Source organism: Oncorhynchus kisutch, linkage group LG3 (genome assembly GCF_002021735.2).
Source record: "Oncorhynchus kisutch isolate 150728-3 linkage group LG3, Okis_V2, whole genome shotgun sequence".
In the NCBI taxonomy this organism is placed as follows: Eukaryota; Metazoa; Chordata; class Actinopteri; order Salmoniformes; family Salmonidae; genus Oncorhynchus; species Oncorhynchus kisutch.
Window position 1 is genome coordinate 15,011,736 of NC_034176.2, and position 19,423 is coordinate 15,031,158.

Consider the following 19,423-nt stretch of genomic DNA (forward strand, 5'->3'; position numbering starts at 1 on the left):
CAGCGACCGGTTGAAATGCATGCATTTGGTTTTACTAGCGTTTAAGAGCAGTTGAAGGCCACGGAAGGAGTGTTGTATGGCATTGAAGCTTGTTTGAAGGTTAGATAGCACAGTGTCCAAAGACGGGCCGAAAGTATATAGAATGGTGTCGTCTGCGTAGAGGTGGATCAGGGAATCGCCTGCAGCAAGAGCAACATCATTGATATACACAGAGAAAAGAGTCGGCCCGAGAATTGAACCCTGTGGCACCCCCATAGAGACTGCCAGAGGACCGGACAGCATGCCCTCCGATTTGACACACTGAACTCTGTCTGCAAAGTAATTGGTGAACCAGGCAAGGCAGTCATCCGAAAAACCGAGGCTACTGAGTCTGCCGATAAGAATATGGTGATTGACAGAGTCGAAAGCCTTGGCAAGGTCGATGAAGACGGCTGCACAGTACTGTCTTTTATCGATGGCGGTTATGATATCGTTTAGTACCTTGAGTGTGGCTGAGGTGCACCCATGACCGGCTCGGAAACCAGATTGCATAGCGGAGAAGGTACGGTGGGATTCGAGATGGTCAGTGACCTGTTTGTTGACTTGGCTTTCGAAGACCTTAGATAGGCAGGGCAGGATGGATATAGGTCTGTAACAGTTTGGGTCCAGGGTGTCTCCCCCTTTGAAGAGGGGGATGACTGCGGCAGCTTTCCAATCCTTGGGGATCTCAGACGAGATGAAAGAGAGGTTGAACAGGCTGGTAATAGGGGTTGCGACAATGGTGGCAGATAGTTTCAGAAATAGAGGGTCCAGATTGTCAAGCCCAGCTGATTTGTACGGGTCCAGGTTTTGCAGCTCTTTCAGAACATCTGCTATCTGGATTTGGGTAAAGGAGAACCTGGAGAGGCTTGGGCGAGGAGCTGCGGGGGGGGCGGAGCTGTTGGCCGAGGTTGAAGTAGCCAGGCGGAAGGCATGGCCAGCCGTTGAGAAATGCTTATTGAAGTTTTCGATAATCATGGATTTATCAGTGGTGACCGTGTTACCTAGCCTCAGTGCAGTGGGCAGCTGGGAGGAGGTGCTCTTGTTCTCCATGGACTTCACAGTGTCCCAGAACTTTTTGGAGTTGGAGCTACAGGATGCAAACTTCTGCCTGAAGAAGCTGGCCTTAGCTTTCCTGACTGACTGCGTGTATTGGTTCCGGACTTCCCTGAACAGTTGCATATCACGGGGACTATTCGATGCTATTGCAGTCCGCCACATATGAGATGAGTATGTAAACAAAGTGGCATAGTTAAAGTGGCTAGTGATACATGTATTACATAAGGATGCAGTCGATGATATAGAGTACAGTATATACGTATGCATATGAGATGAATAATGTAGGGTAAGTAACATTATATAAGGTAGCATTGTTTAAAGTGGCTAGTGATATATTTACATAATTTCCCATCAATTCCCATTATTAAAGTGGCTGGAGTTGAGTCAGTGTCATTGACAGTGTGTTGGCAGCAGCCACTCAATGTTAGTGGTGGCTGTTTAACTGTCTGATGGCCTTGAGATAGAAGCTGTTTTTCAGTCTCTCGGTCCCAGCTTTGATGCACCTGTACTGACCTCGCCTTCTGGATGACAGCGGGGTGAACAGGCAGTGGCTCGGGTGGTTGATGTCCTTGATGATCTTTATGGCCTTCCTGTAGCATTGGGTGGTGTAGGTGTCCTGGAGGGCAGGTAGTTTGCCCCCGGTGATGCGTTGTGCAGACCTCACTACCCTCTGGAGAGCCTTACGGTTGAGGGCGGTGCAGTTGCCATACCAGGCGGTGATACAGCCCGCCAGGATGCTCTCGATTGTGCATCTGTAGAAGTTTGTGAGTGCTTTTGGTGACAAGCCGAATTTCTTCAGCCTCCTGAGGTTGAAGAGGCGCTGCTGCGCCTTCTTCACGATGCTGTCTGTGTGAGTGGACCAATTCAGTTTGTCTGTGATGTGTATGCCGAGGAACTTAAAACTTGCTACCCTCTCCACTACTGTTCCATCGATGTGGATAGGGGGGTGTTCCCTCTGCTGTTTCCTGAAGTCCACAATCATCTCCTTAGTTTTGTTGACGTTGAGTGTGAGGTTATTTTCCTGACACCACACTCCGAGGGTCCTCACCTCCTCCCTGTAGGCCGTCTCGTCGTTGTTGGTAATCAAGCCTACCACTGTTGTGTCGTCCGCAAACTTGATGATTGAGTTGGAGGCGTGCGTGGCCACGCAGTCGTGGGTGAACAGGGAGTACAGGAGAGGGCTCAGAACGCACCCTTGTGGGGCCCCAGTGTTGAGGATCAGCGGGGAGGAGATGTTGTTGCCTACCCTCACCACCTGGGGGCCGGCCCGTCAGGAAGTCCAGTACCCAGTTGCACAGGGCGGGGTCGAGACCCAGGGTCTCGAGCTTGATGACGAGCTTGGAGGGTACTATGGTGTTGAATGCCGAGCTGTAGTCGATGAACAGCATTCTCACATAGGTATTCCTCTTGTCCAGATGGGTTAGGGCAGTGTGCAGTGTGGTTGAGATTGCATCGTCTGTGGACCTATTTGGGCAGTAAGCAAATTGGAGTGGGTCTAGGGTGTCAGGTAGGGTGGAGGTGATATGGTCCTTGACTAGTCTCTCAAAGCACTTCATGATGACGGATGTGAGTGCTACGGGGCGGTAGTCATTTAGCTCAGTTACCTTAGCTCTTGGGAACAGGAACAATGGTGGCCCTCTTGAAGACTGGTATAGGGATTGATTGAATATGTCCGTAAACACACCGGCCAGCTGGTCTGCGCATGCTCTGAGGGCGCGGCTGGGGATGCCGTCTGGGCCTGCAGCCTTGCGAGGGTTAACACGTTTAAATGTCTTACTCACCTCGGCTGCAGTGAAGGAGAGACCGCATGTTTTCGTTGCAGGCCGTGTCAGTGGCACTGTAGAGTTGTGGTTGGATTTACCAAATAGAGGGCGAAGGAGAGCTTTGTACGCGTCTCTGTGTGTGATGTACAGGTGATCTAGAATGTTTTTCCCTGTGGTTGCACATTTAACATCTGAATAGAAATTGGGTAGAACTGATTTAAGTTTCCCTGCATTAAAGTCTCAGGCCACTAGGAGCGCCGCCTTTGTGTGAGTGGTTTCCTGTTTGCTTATTTCCTTATACAGCTGACTGAGTGCTGTCTTTGTGCCGGCATCTGTCTGTGGTGGTAAATAAACTGCCAGGAAAAGTATAGCCGAAAACTCTCTAGGCAAGTAGTGTGGCCTGCAATTTATCACAATATACTCTACTTCAGGCGAGCAAAATCTAGAGATTTCCTCAAATTTCGTGCATGAGCTGTTGTTTACAAATATGCACAGCCCCCCCCCCCCATCTTACGTCTAATTTTTTGTCCAATGATTGCACAATGGCGAGTAATATTGACAGTAAAGGCAGCTTTCCCACTCGCTTTCTGAAGATCCTCATGAGGCATCCCACTCTGTGTCCTCTGTACCTGCATCTCTTCCTCTTGCAAATATCTGGGATGTTGGCCTTGTCGGGTGTTAGGAGAATGTCCTGTGCGTCCTGCTTGTTGAATTAAAAAATATTTGTTTAATCTGAGGTGAGTGATCGCTGTCCTGATATCCAGAAGCTCTTTTTTTGCCGTTAGATACAGTTGAGAACAGCCTCAATTAATTTGATGCGTTTGATACCATTCCATTTATTCCATACCTTAGAATGAGCCCATCCTCCTATACTGTAGCTCCTCCCACCAGCCTTCTCTGGTTTTCTACATACCAAATGTTATCATGAAATATTGCTTGATAGCTCGAGGGAACATTACATAAACCTAGCTATGTTTAATGGTGAAATATTGGTAATCTATCTATCTATCTATCTATCTATCTATCTATCTATCTATCTATCTATCTATCTATCTATCTATCTATTAGCTAGCTAGCTAGCTAATTAAATATTAGCCTGTTCGCTACCTATCGTTAACCGTAACCTCGTCCCTAGGCTCAATTGCTTCCGCATCTGGTGGATGCATCCTTGTTGCATTATTGCTAGCTGACCTTCTAATCTCTGACCTTCTCATCTCTGACCTTCCTTGACCCTGTCATTTTCCTTGCCCTCATCAATGATGCATCACATGAAGCTGCCAACCGTGTCGAAATATGACATGAATCTGCTTGAAACCACGAAACTGCAGCAACCATCATCAATGCAGAGGGAACTGGATGATCTCAGCACCTGGACCGCTACCAATGACATGCTTCTCAATGAGAATAAATGTGTAGTGATGCATGTCATCTTCTCTGAAAACCCAGCCTGCACCACCCCCTCTTCATCAATGGTGTCCCCCTGTCATAGACATCAAAGTTCAGGGTGCTGGGTCTCACTGTCCAGCAGGACCTGCGCTGGAGCAGCCAGGTTGACACCATGACCACAAGCACCAGCAGGAAGCAGTTCCTCCTCAAGCGCATTAAGCACTTCTCTGTAACCACAGCAGACCTACTGTCCATCTACATCTGCTTCGTATAACCAGTTCTGGAATATGCTGTCCCTGGCACCCTGGCCTCACTCAAACCCTGACTACTTAGGTGTTTTGCTAGTTTAGGATTTTACAATTTGTTCATTATTTATGATTGATTTTATAATCGTAAGTATATGTACAATTCAGTCTATGACTGCGAGAAATAAAAGGTACTACTAGCCATGGCCTAACTAGCTAACATAGCTAGCTAGCTAATTCATCCAGCTAGCGCCATCCGGTATTTAGACCACTTCATAGAGAAGGAAAGAGTGACTGAGAGAGAGGGTGGAGCTGTGCGTTACAGTGCCTTGCGAAAGTATTCGGCCCCCTTGAACTTTGCGACCTTTTGCCACATTTCAGGCTTCAAACATAAAGATATAAAACTGTATTTTTTTGTGAAGAATCAACAACAAGTGGGACACAATCATGAAGTGGAATGACATTTATTGGATATTTCAAACTTTTTTAACAAATCAAAAACTGAAAAATTGGGCGTGCAAAATTATTCAGCCCCTTTACTTTCAGTGCAGCAAACTCTCTCCAGAAGTTCAGTGAGGATCTCTGAATGATCCAATGTTGACCTAAATGACTAATGATGATAAATACAATCCACCTGTGTGTAATCAAGTCTCCGTATAAATGCACCTGCACTGTGATAGTCTCAGAGGTCCGTTAAAAGCGCAGAGAGCATCATGAAGAACAAGGAACACACCAGGCAGGTCCGAGATACTGTTGTGAAGAAGTTTAAAGCCGGATTTGGATACAAAAAGATTTCCCAAGCTTTAAACATCCCAAGGAGCACTGTGCAAGCGATAATATTGAAATGGAAGGAGTATCAGACCACTGCAAATCTACCAAGACCTGGCCGTCCCTCTAAACTTTCAGCTCATACAAGGAGAAGACTGATCAGAGATGCAGCCAAGAGGCCCATGATCACTCTGGATGAACTGCAGAGATCTACAGCTGAGGTGGGAGACTCTGTCCATAGGACAACAATCAGTCGTATATTGCACAAATCTGGCCTTTATGGAAGAGTGGCAAGAAGAAAGCCATTTCTTAAAGATATCCATAAAAAGTGTTGTTTAAAGTTTGCCACAAGCCTCCTGGGAGACACACCAAACATGTGGAAGAAGGTGCTCTGGTCAGATGAAACCAAAATTGAACTTTTTGGCAACAATGCAAAACGTTATGTTTGGCGTAAAAGCAACACAGCTCATCACCCTGCACATACCATCCCCACTGTCAAACATGGTGGTGGCAGCATCATGGTTTGGGACTGCATTTCTTCAGCAGGGACAAGGAAGATGGTTAAAATTGATGGGAAGATGGATGGAGCCAAATACAGGACCATTCTGGAAGAAAACCTGATGGAGTCTGCAAAAGACCTGAGACTGGGACGGAGATTTGTCTTCCAACAAGACAATGATCCAAAACATAAAGAAAATCTACAATGGAATGGTTCAAAAATAAACATATCCAGGTGTTAGAATGGCCAAGTCAAAGTCCAGACCTGAATCCAAGTGAGAATCTGTGGAAAGAACTGAAAACTGCTGTTCACAAATGCTCTCCATCCAGCCTCACTGAGCTCGAGCTGTTTTGCAAGGAGGAATGGGAAAGAATTTCAGTCTCTCGATGTGCAAAACTGATAGAGACATACCCCAAGCGACTTACAGCTGTAATCGCAGCAAAAGGTGGCGCTACAAAGTATTAACTTAAGGGGGCTGAATAATTTTGCACGCCCAATTTTTCAGTTTTTGATTTGTTAAAAAAGTTTGAAATATCCAATAAATGTCGTTCCACTTCATGATTGTGTCCCACTTGTTGTTGATTCTTCACAAAAAATACAGTTTTATATCTTTATGTTTGAAGCCTGAAATGTGGCAAAAGGTCGCAAAGTTCAAGGGGGCCAAATACTTTCGCAAGGCACTGTATGTCATTCAGTTAGCTACTCCAGCCACCTTGACCTCAACAACATCACATTTGACAACATATTAGCTAGCATAACTCAATTGATGTGATTGAGTTACTACTGTAGCTACATTTCCACTTTGTTATAGCCACATGCACTAGAAAGGACCGTCACAGGTCAATTTGCCATACAGATTTTAAAGGTGCTTTTTAGGATGCCTATAGGCTAGTAGATATGACCCAGACAAGTGCCCATTTGTAGGAGGGTGAAAGATGGGAGACGGCTAGCCAGAAGCAGAGACAGCCCCCATCAAGCTGACAGGTTTATAAGGAACACTCACTGTACCACCAGTCTGTCTCCTTCAGGAAACAACAGCAGACACACAGCGGGCTACCTCATTACCTGAGAGAGTGAAGCTTAGAAGTGTGTTCAACATGTTCAACATGTTACAGAAAGAGAGGGAAATGCAGTAAACCAACTTCCACCCTGTCTCTGTTTGATGACCTCACCTTGGCACCATTTGATGACTTATTTTCTTATCCTTTTTGAAAGGCCCCCTATATTTGACAGCTCTCTGTCTATGCGCTCAGATCAATGGATGTTCACTGTGTGCATGTACAGACATTCCTGTGTTATTAGTGTATAAAAACAGAGAATGACGATTGTGGGACGCCCCATAATGACACGTCAGTCAAGAGCCCCTAGGAGGTACAGTACTGTAGCTAGATGTGTCTGGACCGATTAATTAAGTTGACTGTTATACCTTGTGCTGAGAGGCTGCTTCCTTGCTGCTGAATGCCTGTTTGGGTGGGTAGAGAGCTGGGTGCTTGTTGTGTAGTGGGTTCTAAAGCGATAGTAGTGAATCCCACACTGATATTGTTTCCTCACACACACCACACACCTTATACACTTTGCATAAACACACAGGCACACACTCAAGAAGAGAACTTCACTTAATCTTGTTCCCCTCTTTATTTCTGTCTGTTTCTCTCTCTCCCTCTACTTTCCCAACCATCTCTCTATGTGTAGGTGAACATGGGTGCAGTGGAGCTGCACCCTGCCCCTGTGGATCTCAACAGGGAGATGATAGCCCACACTCTGGAGCACAGCGCTGACCTGGAGACAGAGAACAGACGGCTGCAGGAGAAGAATCAGACACTCCGGCAGGAGCGGCAGCACCTCCTTGCAGAGTAAGGACTGTGTATGTGTACACGCGTGCACGGGTATGTTTAGATTGAGGGCACGAAAAAAGGAAGTAACTTTCCACTTTTACGATGTAGTCCACTTATCTGTGGGTTGTTGTGCCCGTGCTCCTCGTCTTAGGTCTACTCCCTAGCCCTCTTTCCCCAGAGACTCAACAATGACATCATCACTCAATAACATCATCACTAGCCGCCCAACTGAGAGGAGAGAGTTACCCACGTCCAGGCCACAAAGACTATTGGGGATTTCTGGGAATTGACTTCAATTAATTAATTCATTTCTTCTTTTTTTAGTTTTTCCTCTTTATTTCTTTATTTTATTTCCTCCCTGATCCCTTGAGTAGCTGAAAAAGCCAGACAGTAGAGTGGCTCATGTCTGGCCAGGGTGGGGCACATCATCATCCCAATAACACCCACCCAAAGTTCTCTCTCTCAATTCAAAGTGGCTTTAAAGCAATAAACCAAATAAACCATTAACAAAAGTGAGAAGAAACAAAAAAGCACATAAAAAACATACAAAAATATACAGTTAACATTGCACTCATAAAGGTTTCAAAGGGATAAATATATTTCAAATGTATTATTATCAGCTTTGTACACTGTTTTTAACATTGTGCACATAGTTGTAGTACGAATAGTAGGGGAAGATAAGTACACAGATAAATATTGGTTCTATTTACAATGTTGTTTGTGCTCCACTGGTTGCCCTGTTTTCATGGCGATGGGTCACAAATCTCACTGCTATGACTGCACATTGCGGTATTTATCCTAACAGATATGGGGGTTTATCAATGTTTGATTTGTTTTCACATTCTTTGTGGATCTGTGTAATCTGTGGGAAATATGTGTCTGTGAAATGGTCATAACTTTGGCAATAGGTAAGGAAGTGTAGCTGGTTTCCACCTCATTTATTTGGGCAGTGGGCACATAGGCATACCTGGCTCTCTCTCTCACAGAGTCTACATAGTCAAGGATTTACTTAATTTTGGGTCAGTCACAGTGGTCAAGTATTCTGCTACTGTGTATTCTCTGTTTAGGGCCAGATACTATTCCAGTTTGCTCAGTTTTTTGTTTGATTCTTTCCAGTGTGTCAAATGGTTATTTTTTATATATTTTTTAGGGGGGGGGGGGGGTCTAATTGTGTTGCTGTCCTGGGGTTCTGTGGGGTCTGTTTGTGTTTCTGAACAGAGCCCCAGAACCAGCTGGCTGAGGGGACTCTTCTCTAGGTTCATCTCTGTAGGTGGGGGCTTTGTGGTTGTAGAATTTAACAGTTATTTATGGATTTTAATATTTAGCGGGTACAGTCCTAATTCTGCTCTGTGCATGCATTGTTTGATGTTTTGCATTGTACATGAAGGATCATTTTCCCATGTTGTGAATTCTTGATTGGTGAGTGCTCCACAGACCTCAGAACCATAGAGAGCAATGGGTACTATAACTGATTGAAGTATTTTTTGTCAGATCCTAATTGGGATGTTGAGTTTTATGTTCCTTTTGATGGCATGAAAAGCACTTCTTTCCTTGTCTCTTAGATTGTTCACAGCCTTGTGGAAGTTACCTATGGTGTTTATGTTTAGGCCGGTATAAGGTAGGTAGGTATAATTCTTTGTGTGCTCTAGGGCAAAGGTGTCTAGATAGAATTGTCCTGGCAACTGGACATTTTTTGGAACACCTTTATTTTTGTCTTAGTGAGATTTACTGTCAGGGCCCAAGTCTGACAGAATCTGTGCAGAAGATCTAGGTGATGCCAGAGTTCCCCAACCGGCGGCCCATGGATCGAATTTGTCCCTCCAAGTTGTATGAGCAAAACTAACTTAAAAAAAATACAAATATTGGACATAAAATACTGTAAAAACACCAGCAAATCAGCTCCAAGTGATTTAATTTAAGTATTGCCGCACATAAAAGAGTGATCGTATACAAATGTAAGCAAGGTTTGAAATTATTATGTTTTAGTCAAATATATCTGTTTGGGATTCTTGTGTTCAAATGTTAGTCTACAAATTATTTGTAATAACGTTCCATCTGCTCAAGAACAAAATGACCCCTCCCTCGGCTGAATCTTGTTGATGATCCCTGCTGTAGGCCCTCCTTGGTTGGGGACAGAAGCAAATCATCTGCAAACAGTAAACATTTGACTTCAGAGTCTAGTAAGTTGAGGCCGGGTGCTGCAGACTGTTCTAGTGCCCTCGCCAATTCATTTATATATATATACATACATATATATATACATATATATACATATATATATACATATATATTGAAGAGGGTTGGGCTCAAGGAGCATCCTTGTCTCACCCCACGGCAGTGCCAGTGCCTTCAGAAACTATTCATACCCCTTGACTTATTGCACATTGTGTTGTGTTACAGCTTTTTTTTCACTCATCTACACCCAATACACCATAATGGCAAAGTGAGAACATGTTTTTAGACATTTTTGCAATAAACCACTTCTCCAACCTTTTTGACCATATAACAAAGAACCAGGCACAAACACATATACAGTATGTGATCATTTGCCAAACTTAGAATAAGATATTTAAAGACTACCAGAACCAGCTGGATTCTCCAATTACATTGGATGAGCTACAGGACAAAATACAGACCCTCCAACCCAAAAAGGCCTGTGGTGTTGATGGTATACTAAACTAAATAATAAAATATACAGACCACAAAATCAAATGGGCTATTCTTAGTCTTCAACGGACTGGCATCTTCCCCAGTATTTGGAAGCAAGGTCTGATCATCCAAATTCACAAAAGTAGAGCTAAATTTGACCACAATAACTACCGTGGAATCTGCATCAACAGTAAGCTTGGAAAAATCCTCTGCAGTTTCATCAATAGCAGACTCCAACATTTCCTCAGTGAAAACAATTTCCTGAGCAAATGTCAAATTAGTTTCTTACCTACAGTAAATATCGTACGACAGACCACAAACAGTGCCTTCAGAAAGTATTCATATCCCTTGACTTATTCCACATTTTGTTATGTTACTGAGTGGATTACACACAATAGCCCTAATGAGAATGAGACAACAGCATGTTTTTTGATATTTTTACGAAGGTATTGAATACAGAAATAACTATTTTACATAAGTATTCACACCCCTTTGCTATGTCACTCCAAATTGAGCTCAGGTGCATCCAATTTCCATTGATCATCCTTGAGATGTAATTTACCCTGCCCCCACCCCCAAATGGACATTTATCATTGTTACAGTTATAAATATGTATTTATTATTATTTTTATTGTTTAATTTACTTCTCACTTCCCCCTCTGCTGCTCCCCCAATAGACATTCCCTCGAGGACATTCTACCCTGGTTATTGTTGTTTCATTCACTTCTATTTTTGACCTGCAATGTTGGTGCTCAGAACTTAAACATTTCATTGTACCCTGCAATTACATCTGCAACGCTGTGTATGTGACTAATAAAAAAATGTGTTGGTTGTTTTGACTTAGTTGTCTAGGGGGGCATATTTGGGAGGGGATGCTCTCACCTCCAGGTAGGTGATTGTCCCCCTTTCTAGGGAGTCTTTCCTAGCCACCGTGCTTCTACACCTGCATTGCTTGCTGTTTGGGGTTTTAGGCTGGGTTTCTGTACAGCACTTTGAGATATCAGCTGATGTACGAAGGGCTATATAAATACATTTGATTTGATTTGATTTGTGTTGAGAGTGTCAGGGTCTTGTCCAGTTATGGCATTTATGTCCCCAAAAACTAGTTCATCTCCCTGGGTAAGGCTGTTGCGGTGACCATATTACCACCACACCGGAGATCAAATCAAATCAAATCACATTTATTTATATAGCCCTTCGTACATCAGCTGATATCTCAAAGTGCTGTACAGAAGCCCAGCCTAAAACCCCAAACAGCAAGCAATGCAGGTGTAGAAGCACGGTGGCTAGGAAAAACTCCCTAGAAAGGCCAAAACCTAGGAAGAAACCTAGAGAGGAACCAGGCTATGTGGGGTGGCCAGTCCTCTTCTGGCTGTGCCGGGTGGAGATTAAAACAGAACATGGCCAAGATGTTCAAATGTTCATAAATGATCAGCATGTTCGAATAATAAGAAGGCAGAACAGTTGAAACTGGAGCAGCAGCACGGCCAGGTGGACTGGGGACAGCAAGGAGTCATCATGTCAGGTAATCCTGGGGCATGGTCCTAGGGCTCAGGTCCTCCGAGAGAGAGAAGGAGAGAATTAGAGAACGCACACTTAGATTCACATAGGACACCGAATAGGACAGGAGAAGTACTCCAGATATAACAAACTGACCCTAGCCCCCTGACACATAAACTACTGCAGCATAAATACTGGAGGCTGAGACAGGAGGGGTCAGGAGACACTGTGGACCCATCCGAGGACACCCCCGTACAGGGCCAAACAGGAAGGATATAACCCCACCCACTTTGCCAAAGCACAGCCACCACACCACTAGAGGGATATCTTCAACCACCAACTTACCATCCTGAGACAGGGCCGAGTATAGCCCACAAAGATCTCCGCCATGGCACAACCCAAGGGGGGGCGCCAACCCAGACAGGATGACCACATCAGTGAATCAACCCACTCAGGTGACGCACCCCTTCCAGGGACGGCATGAGAGGGCCCCAGTAAGCCAGTGACTCAGCCCCTGTAATAGGGTTAAAGGCAGAGAATCCCAGTGGAAAGAGGGGAACCGGCCAGGCAGAGACAGCAAGGGCGGTTCGTTTCTCCAGAGCCTTTCCGTTCACCTTCCCACTCCTGGGCCAGACTACACTCAATCATATGACCCACTGAAGAGATGAGTCTTCAGTAAAGACTTAAAGGTTGAGACCGAGTTTGCATCTCTGACATGGGTAGGCAGACCGTTCCATAAAAATGGAGCTCTATAGGAGAAAGCCCTGTCTCCAGCTGTTTGCTTAGAAATTCTAGGGACAATTAGGAGGCCTGCGTCTTGTGACCGCAGCGTACGTGTAGGTATGTACGGCAGGACCAAATCAGAGAGATAGGTAGGAGCAAGCCCATGTAATGCTTTGTAGGTTAGCAGTAAAACCTTGAAATCAGGCCTTGCTTTGACAGGAAGCCAGTGTAGAGAGGCTAGCACTGGAGTAATATGATCAAATTTTTTGGTTCTAGTCAGGATTCTAGCAGCCGTATTTAGCACCAACTGAAGTTTATTTAGTGCTTTATCCGGGTAGCCGGAAAGTAGAGCATTGCAGTAGTCTAACCTAGAAGTGACAAAAGCATGGATACATTTTTCTGCATCATTTTTGGACAGAAAGTTTCAGATTTTTGCAATGTTACGTAGATGGAAAAAAGCTGTCCTTGAAATGGTCTTGATATGTTCTTCAAAAGAGAGATCAGGGTCCAGAGTAAGGCCGAGGTCCTTCACAGTTTTATTTGAGACGACTGTACAACCATTAAGATTAATTGTCAGATTCAACAGAAGATCTCTTTGTTTCTTGGGACCTAGAACAAGCATCTCTGTTTTGTCCGAGTTTAAAAGTAGAAAGTTTGCAGCCATCCACTTCCTTATGTCTGAAACACATGCTTCTAGCAAGGGCAATTTTGGGGCTTCACCATGTTTCATTGAAATGTACAGCTGCGTGTCATCCGCATAGCAGTGAAAGTTAACATTATGTTTTCGAATAACATCCCCAAGAGGTAAAATATATAGTGAAAACAATAGTGGTCCTAAAATGGAACCTTGAGGAACACCGAAATTTACCGTTGATTTGTCAGAGGACAAACCATTCACAGAGACAAACTGATATCTTTCCGACAGATAAGATCTAAACCAGGCCAGAACTTGTCCGTGTAGACCAATTTGGGTTTCCAATCTCTCCAAAAGAATGTGGTGATCGATGGTATCAAAAGCAGCACTAAGGTCTAGGAGCACGAGGACAGATGCAGAGCCTCGGTCCGATGCCATTAAAATGTAATTTACCACCTTCACAAGTGCCGTCTCAGTGCTATGATGGGGTCTAAAACCAGACTGAAGCATTTTGTATACATTGTTTGTCTTCAGGAAGGCAGTAAGTTGCTGCGCAACAGCCTTTTCAAAAAATTTTGAGAGGAATGGAAGATTCGATATAGGCCGATAGTTTTTTATATTTTCTGGATCAAGGTTTGGCTTTTTCAAGAGAGGCTTTATTACTGCCACTTTTAGTGAGTTTGGTACACATCCGGTGGATAGAGAGCCGTTTATTATGTTCAACATAGGAGGGCCAAGCACAGGAAGCAGCTCTTTCAGTAGTTTAGTTGGAATAGGGTCCAGTATGCAGCTTGAAGGTTTAGAGGCCATGATTATTTTCATCATTGTGTCAAGAGATATATTACTAAAACACTTGAGCGTCTCTCTTGATCCTAGGTCCTGGGAGAGTTGTGCAGACTCAGGACAACTGAGCTTTGAAGGAATACGCAGATTTAAAGAGGAGTCCGTAATTTGCTTTCTAATAATCATAATCTTTTCCTCAAAGAAGTTCATGAATTTATCACTGCTAAAGTGAAAGTCATCCTCTCTTGGGGAATGCTGCTTTTTAGTTAGCTTTGCGACAGTATCAAAAAGGAATTTCGGATTGTTCTTATTTTCCTCAATTAAGTTAGAAAAATAGGATGATCGAGCAGCAGTAAGGGCTCTTCGGTACTGTCTTTCCAAGCTAGTCGGAAGACTTCCAGTTTGGTGTGGCGCCATTTCCGTTCCAATTTTCTGGAAGCTTGCTTCAGAGCTCGGGTATTTTCTGTGTACCAGGGAGCTAGTTTCTTATGAGAAATGTTTTTAGTTTTTAGGGGTGCAACTGCATCTAGGGTATTGCGCAAGGTTAAATTGAGTTCCTCAGTTAGGTGGTTAACTGATTTTTGTCCTCTGGCATCCTTGGGTAGACAGAGGGAATCTGGAAGGACATCAAGGAATCTTTGTGTAGTCTGTGAATTTATAGCACGACTTTTGATGTTCCTTGGTTGGGGTCTGAGCAGATTATTTGTTGCAATTGCAAACGTAATAAAATGGTGGTCTGATAGTCCAGGATTATGAGGAAAAACATTAAGATCCACAACATTTATTCCATGGGACAAAACTAGGTCCAGCGTATGACTGTGACAGTGACTGGGTCCAGAGACCTGTTGGACAAAACCCACTGAGTCGATGATGTCTCCGAAAGCCTTTTGGAGTGGGTCTGTGGACTTTTCCATGTGAATATTAAAGTCACCAAAGATTAGAATATTATCTGCTATGACTACAAGGTCCGATAGGAATTCAGGGAATTCAGTGAGGAACGCTGTATATGGCCCAGGAGGCCTGTAAACAGTAGCTATAAAAAGTGATTGAGTAGGCTGCATAGATTTCATGACTAGAAGCTCAAAAGACGAAAACGTCTTTTTTTTTTGGTCAATTTAAATTTGCTATTGTAATGGTTAGCAACACCTCCGCCGTTGCGGGATGCACGGGGGATATGGTCACTAGTGTAGCCAGGAGGTGAGGCCTCATTTAACACAGTAAATTCATCAGGCTTAAGCCATGTTTCAGTCAAGATTATGATCAGTGATTAGTTCATTGACTATAATTGCCTTTGAAGTAAGGGATCTAACATTAAGTAGCCCTATTTTGAGATGTGAGGTATCATGATCTCTTTCAATACTGACAGGAATGGAGGTGGTCTTTATCCTAGTGAGATTGCTAAGGCGAACACCGCCATGTTTAGTTTTGCCCAACCCAGGTCGAGGCACAGACACGGTCTCAATGGTGATAGCTGAGCTGACTACACTGACTATGCTAGTGGCAGACTCCGCTATGCTGGCAGGCTGGCTAACAGCCTGCTGCCTGGCCTGCACCCTATTTCATTGTGGAGCTAGAGGAGTTAGAGCCCTGTCTATGTTGGTAGATAAGATGAGAGCACCCCTCAAGCTAGGATGGAGTCCGTCACTCCTCAGCAGGTCAGGCTTGGTCCTGTTTGTGGGTGAGTCCCAGAAAGAGGGCCAATTATCTACAAATTCTATCTTTTGGGAGGGGCAGAAAACAGTTTTCAACCAGCGATTGAGTTGTGAGACTCTGCTGTAGAGCTCATCACTCCCCCTAACTGGGAGGGGGCCAGAGACAATTACTCGATGCCGACACATCTTTCTAGCTGATTTACACGCAGAAGCTATGTTGCGCTTGGTGATCTCTGACTGTTTCATCCTAACATCGTTGGTGCCGACGTGGATAACAATATCTCTATACTCTCTACACTCGCCAGTTTTAGCTTTAGCCAGCACCATCTTCAGATTAGCCTTAACGTCGGTAGCCCTGCCCCCCGGTAAACAGTGTATGATCGCTGGATGATTCGTTTTAAGTCTAATACTGCGGGTAATGGAGTCGCCAATGACTAGAGTTTTCAATTTGTCAGAGCTAATGGTGGGAAGCTTCGGCGTCTCAGACCCCGTAACGAGAGGAGTAGAGACCAGAGAAGACTCGGCCTCTGACTCCGACTCGCTGCTTAATGGGGAAAACCGGTTGAAAGTTTCTGTCGGCTGAATGAGCGACACCGGTTGAGCGTTCCTACAGCATTTCCTTCCAGAAACCGTGAGAAAGTTGTCCGGCTGCGGGGACTGTGCCAGGGGATTTATACTTCTATCTGTACTTACTGGTGGCACAGACGCTGTTTCATCCTTTCCTACACTGAAATTACCCTTGCCTAACGATTGCGTCTGAAGCTGGGCTTGCAGCACAGCTATCCTCGCCGTAAGGCGAGTACAGCGACTGCAATTAGAAGGCATCATGTTAATGTTACTACTTAGCTTCGGCTGTTGGAGGTCCTGACGAATCGTGTCCAGATAAAGCGTCCGGAGTGAAAAAGTTGAGGGAAAAAAAAAATATATATATATATATATATATATATATATAAACGGTAATTAAAAGTAAAAACCGTAAAGTTGACAGGTAGCAAAATAGGTTGGCAACAAAATGCACAGCAACTCGAAAACAAGACTGTAAGTTGAGATCACGAGTTGTGAGTTATGAAGGCAGTCAAATTCCACCTGACCTTTTAGTCATGGTGATTGGGCTTCTCCAAGCTCTGATGCTACTGATGGTCATTAGTAGCCAACCAAACTTGCTAACTGCCTGGTACTGGGCACTCTATTGTCCCTCTAATTACTCTGATTTCAATGCAAATGTAATCGAAAATCTATTCAAACACTTCATGAGAGCCCATTGAGCTCATGTTGCGCAACATTCTGTAGGCTATGCAATTGCAAGAGTGATGGCCAATATTAAAAAGAGGAGGATCCCATCAGCTTTCTATAGGCTTGGCCTGCTATATTTTTCTAATATTAACACACATTGCTTATCTTTACAACAGGAGTATAGCCTACCTGGCTGTCATGAAAATGAACCACGGGAAAAGTGCCCTCCATTCACTTTTTAAGTGCATGTATTTTTTCACGCTGCCTCTGTTTCGAGACAGGTTACTGATAATGGTCCATTCAAATTCAAAACAAATGTCACACATATATTATTTAGTATTTAGTGATGGGTGACAATATTAGTCTATCATTAAATATTATCACTTGTGAATGATGTCCAGCATAAGGCAAGAAACAATGCCTTTATTTATTAAATTTATTTTTTTACCTTATTTTTTTTAAATATCCAAAACATACAATATACTTGCAGTGAAGCCACTCAACAACTACACCACACCAGTCATCCAACAGACTCCCATTCAGAGCGACACACCGAAATATCCAGGGTCAATTCCCTGCCCAAAGGCACATCAACAGATCTCCCACCAGGCCAAAAACATGGGGACCTGAACCCTCCAAGATCCCCAATAGCTGTCCCTCAACCATCCGAGAACCCTCCCACAATCCCCCCCATTTTGTTGCTCCCAGCCTATAGACAGAAACTAAAACAGGAAAGACCCGTGCTCAGGTCCATACAATGCTGGTCTGACCAATCGGATTCCACACTTCAAGATTGCTTTGAACACGTGGACTGGGATATTTTTATTTATTTTACCTTTATTTTACTAGGCAAGTCAGTTAAGAACATTCTTATTTTCATTGACGGCCTAGGAACAGTGGGTTAACTGCCTGTTCAGGGGCAGAACGACAGATTTGATGACTCCCCATCCAGCATGAGGGAGCGTAATCATCGCCTGACACTAATTAGCATAACGCAACGGACATAAATATTCCTAGAAAATATTCCTATTCATGAAAATCACTAATTAAATATATTGAGACACAGCTTAGCCTTATCACCCTGTTATCTCTGATTTTCAAAATATGCTTTACAGCCAAAGCTAGACAAGCATTTGTGTAAGTTTATCGATAGCCTAGCATAGCATTTTGTCCAGCTAGCAGCGGGTAACTTGGTCACGGAAATCAGAAAAGCAATCAAATTAAATAATTTACCTTTGATGAGCTTCAGATGTTTTCACTCACGAGACTCCCAGTTAGATAGCAAATGTTCCTTTTTTCCAAAAATGTTATTTTTGTAGGCGAAATAGCTCCGTTTGTTCTTCACGTTTGGCTGAGAAGTCGCCTGGAAATTGCAGTCACGAAAACGCCAAAAAATATTCAAAATTAGCTCCATAATATCGACAGAAACATGGCAAACGTTGTTTATAATCAATCCTCAAGGTGTTTTTCAAATATCTATTCGATAGTATATCCATCGGGACAATTCGTTTTTCAGTAGGACCGATTGGAGTAATGGCTACCTCTGTATTTTACGTGAGAATCTCTCTGAGAGCATCTGTTGACCACTTGCGCAATGTAGCCGCTTACGTGTATTCTTCAACATAAATGCGTAAAACTACTTCACAATGCTGTAGACACCTTCGGGAATACGGAGAAAGAGTAATCTGGTTGATAGCCCATTCACTGCTCAATAGGGACGCATTGGAACGCAGCGCTTTCAAAACATGAGACACTTCCGGATTGGATTTTTCTCAGGCTTTTGCCTGCAACATCAGTTCTGTTATACGCTGACTCGGTGAGCGAGTTTATTAGGAAGTGCATCGGAGATGTCGTTCCCTCTGTGACCATATAAACCTTCCCTAACCAAAAACCATGGACTGATTGCAGCGTTCATGCGAAACTGAAAGCGCTAACCACCGCTTTTACTCATGGCAAGGCGACCGGAAACACAACTGAAAACAAACAGTGCAGCTATTCCCTCCGCAAGGCAATCAAACAAGCAAAGCGTCAGTATAGAGACAAAGTAGTTCAAAGTAGTCGCAATTCAATTCAACGGCTCAAACACGAGGCGTATGCTGCAGGGTCTATAGTCAATCACAGATTACAAAAAGAAAACCAGCCCTTTGCTGACACCGACATCTTTGCTCGCTTTGAGGACAATACAGTGCCACTGACATGGCACGCTACTAAAACCTGTAGGCTCTCCTTCACCGTGGCCAACATGAATAAAACACTTAAACGTGTTAACCGTCGCAAGGCTGCCGGCCCAGACGGCATCCCTAGCCGCTTCCTCAGTGCATGCGCAGACCAGTTGGCTGGTGTGTTTACGGACATATTCAACCAATCCCTATCCCAGTCTTGTCCTTACATGCTTCAAAATGACCTGTCCCCTGTCCCCAAGAAAGCTAAGGTAACTGAACTAAATGACTATCGCCCCATTGCACTCACGTCTGTCATTATGAAGTGCTTTGAGAGACTAGTCATGGACAATATCACCTCCATATCCATGGCCATATCAGCTGTGCATTGACTACAGCTCAGCATTTAACACCATAGTACCCTCCAAACTCGTCATCAAACTCAAGACCCTGGGTCTCAACCCTGCACTGTGCAACTGTGTCCTGGACTTTCTGACTGACCGCCCCCAGGTGGTGA

General features: G+C 44.1%; 1 protein-coding gene across 3 annotated transcripts in view; it reads left to right on the forward strand.

Annotated features, from left to right (window-relative positions):
- Positions 1–19,423, forward strand: part of LOC109875844 (DNA repair protein XRCC4) — a 69,493-nt gene that overhangs the window by 32,695 nt on the left and 17,375 nt on the right. For all 3 annotated transcript variants that reach the window (XM_020468270.2, XM_031817687.1, XM_031817686.1), the window contains exon 4: positions 7,431–7,591. In XM_020468270.2, coding sequence (XP_020323859.1) covers positions 7,431–7,591 — 161 coding nt within the window. The remainder of the gene's footprint in view (positions 1–7,430; positions 7,592–19,423) is intronic.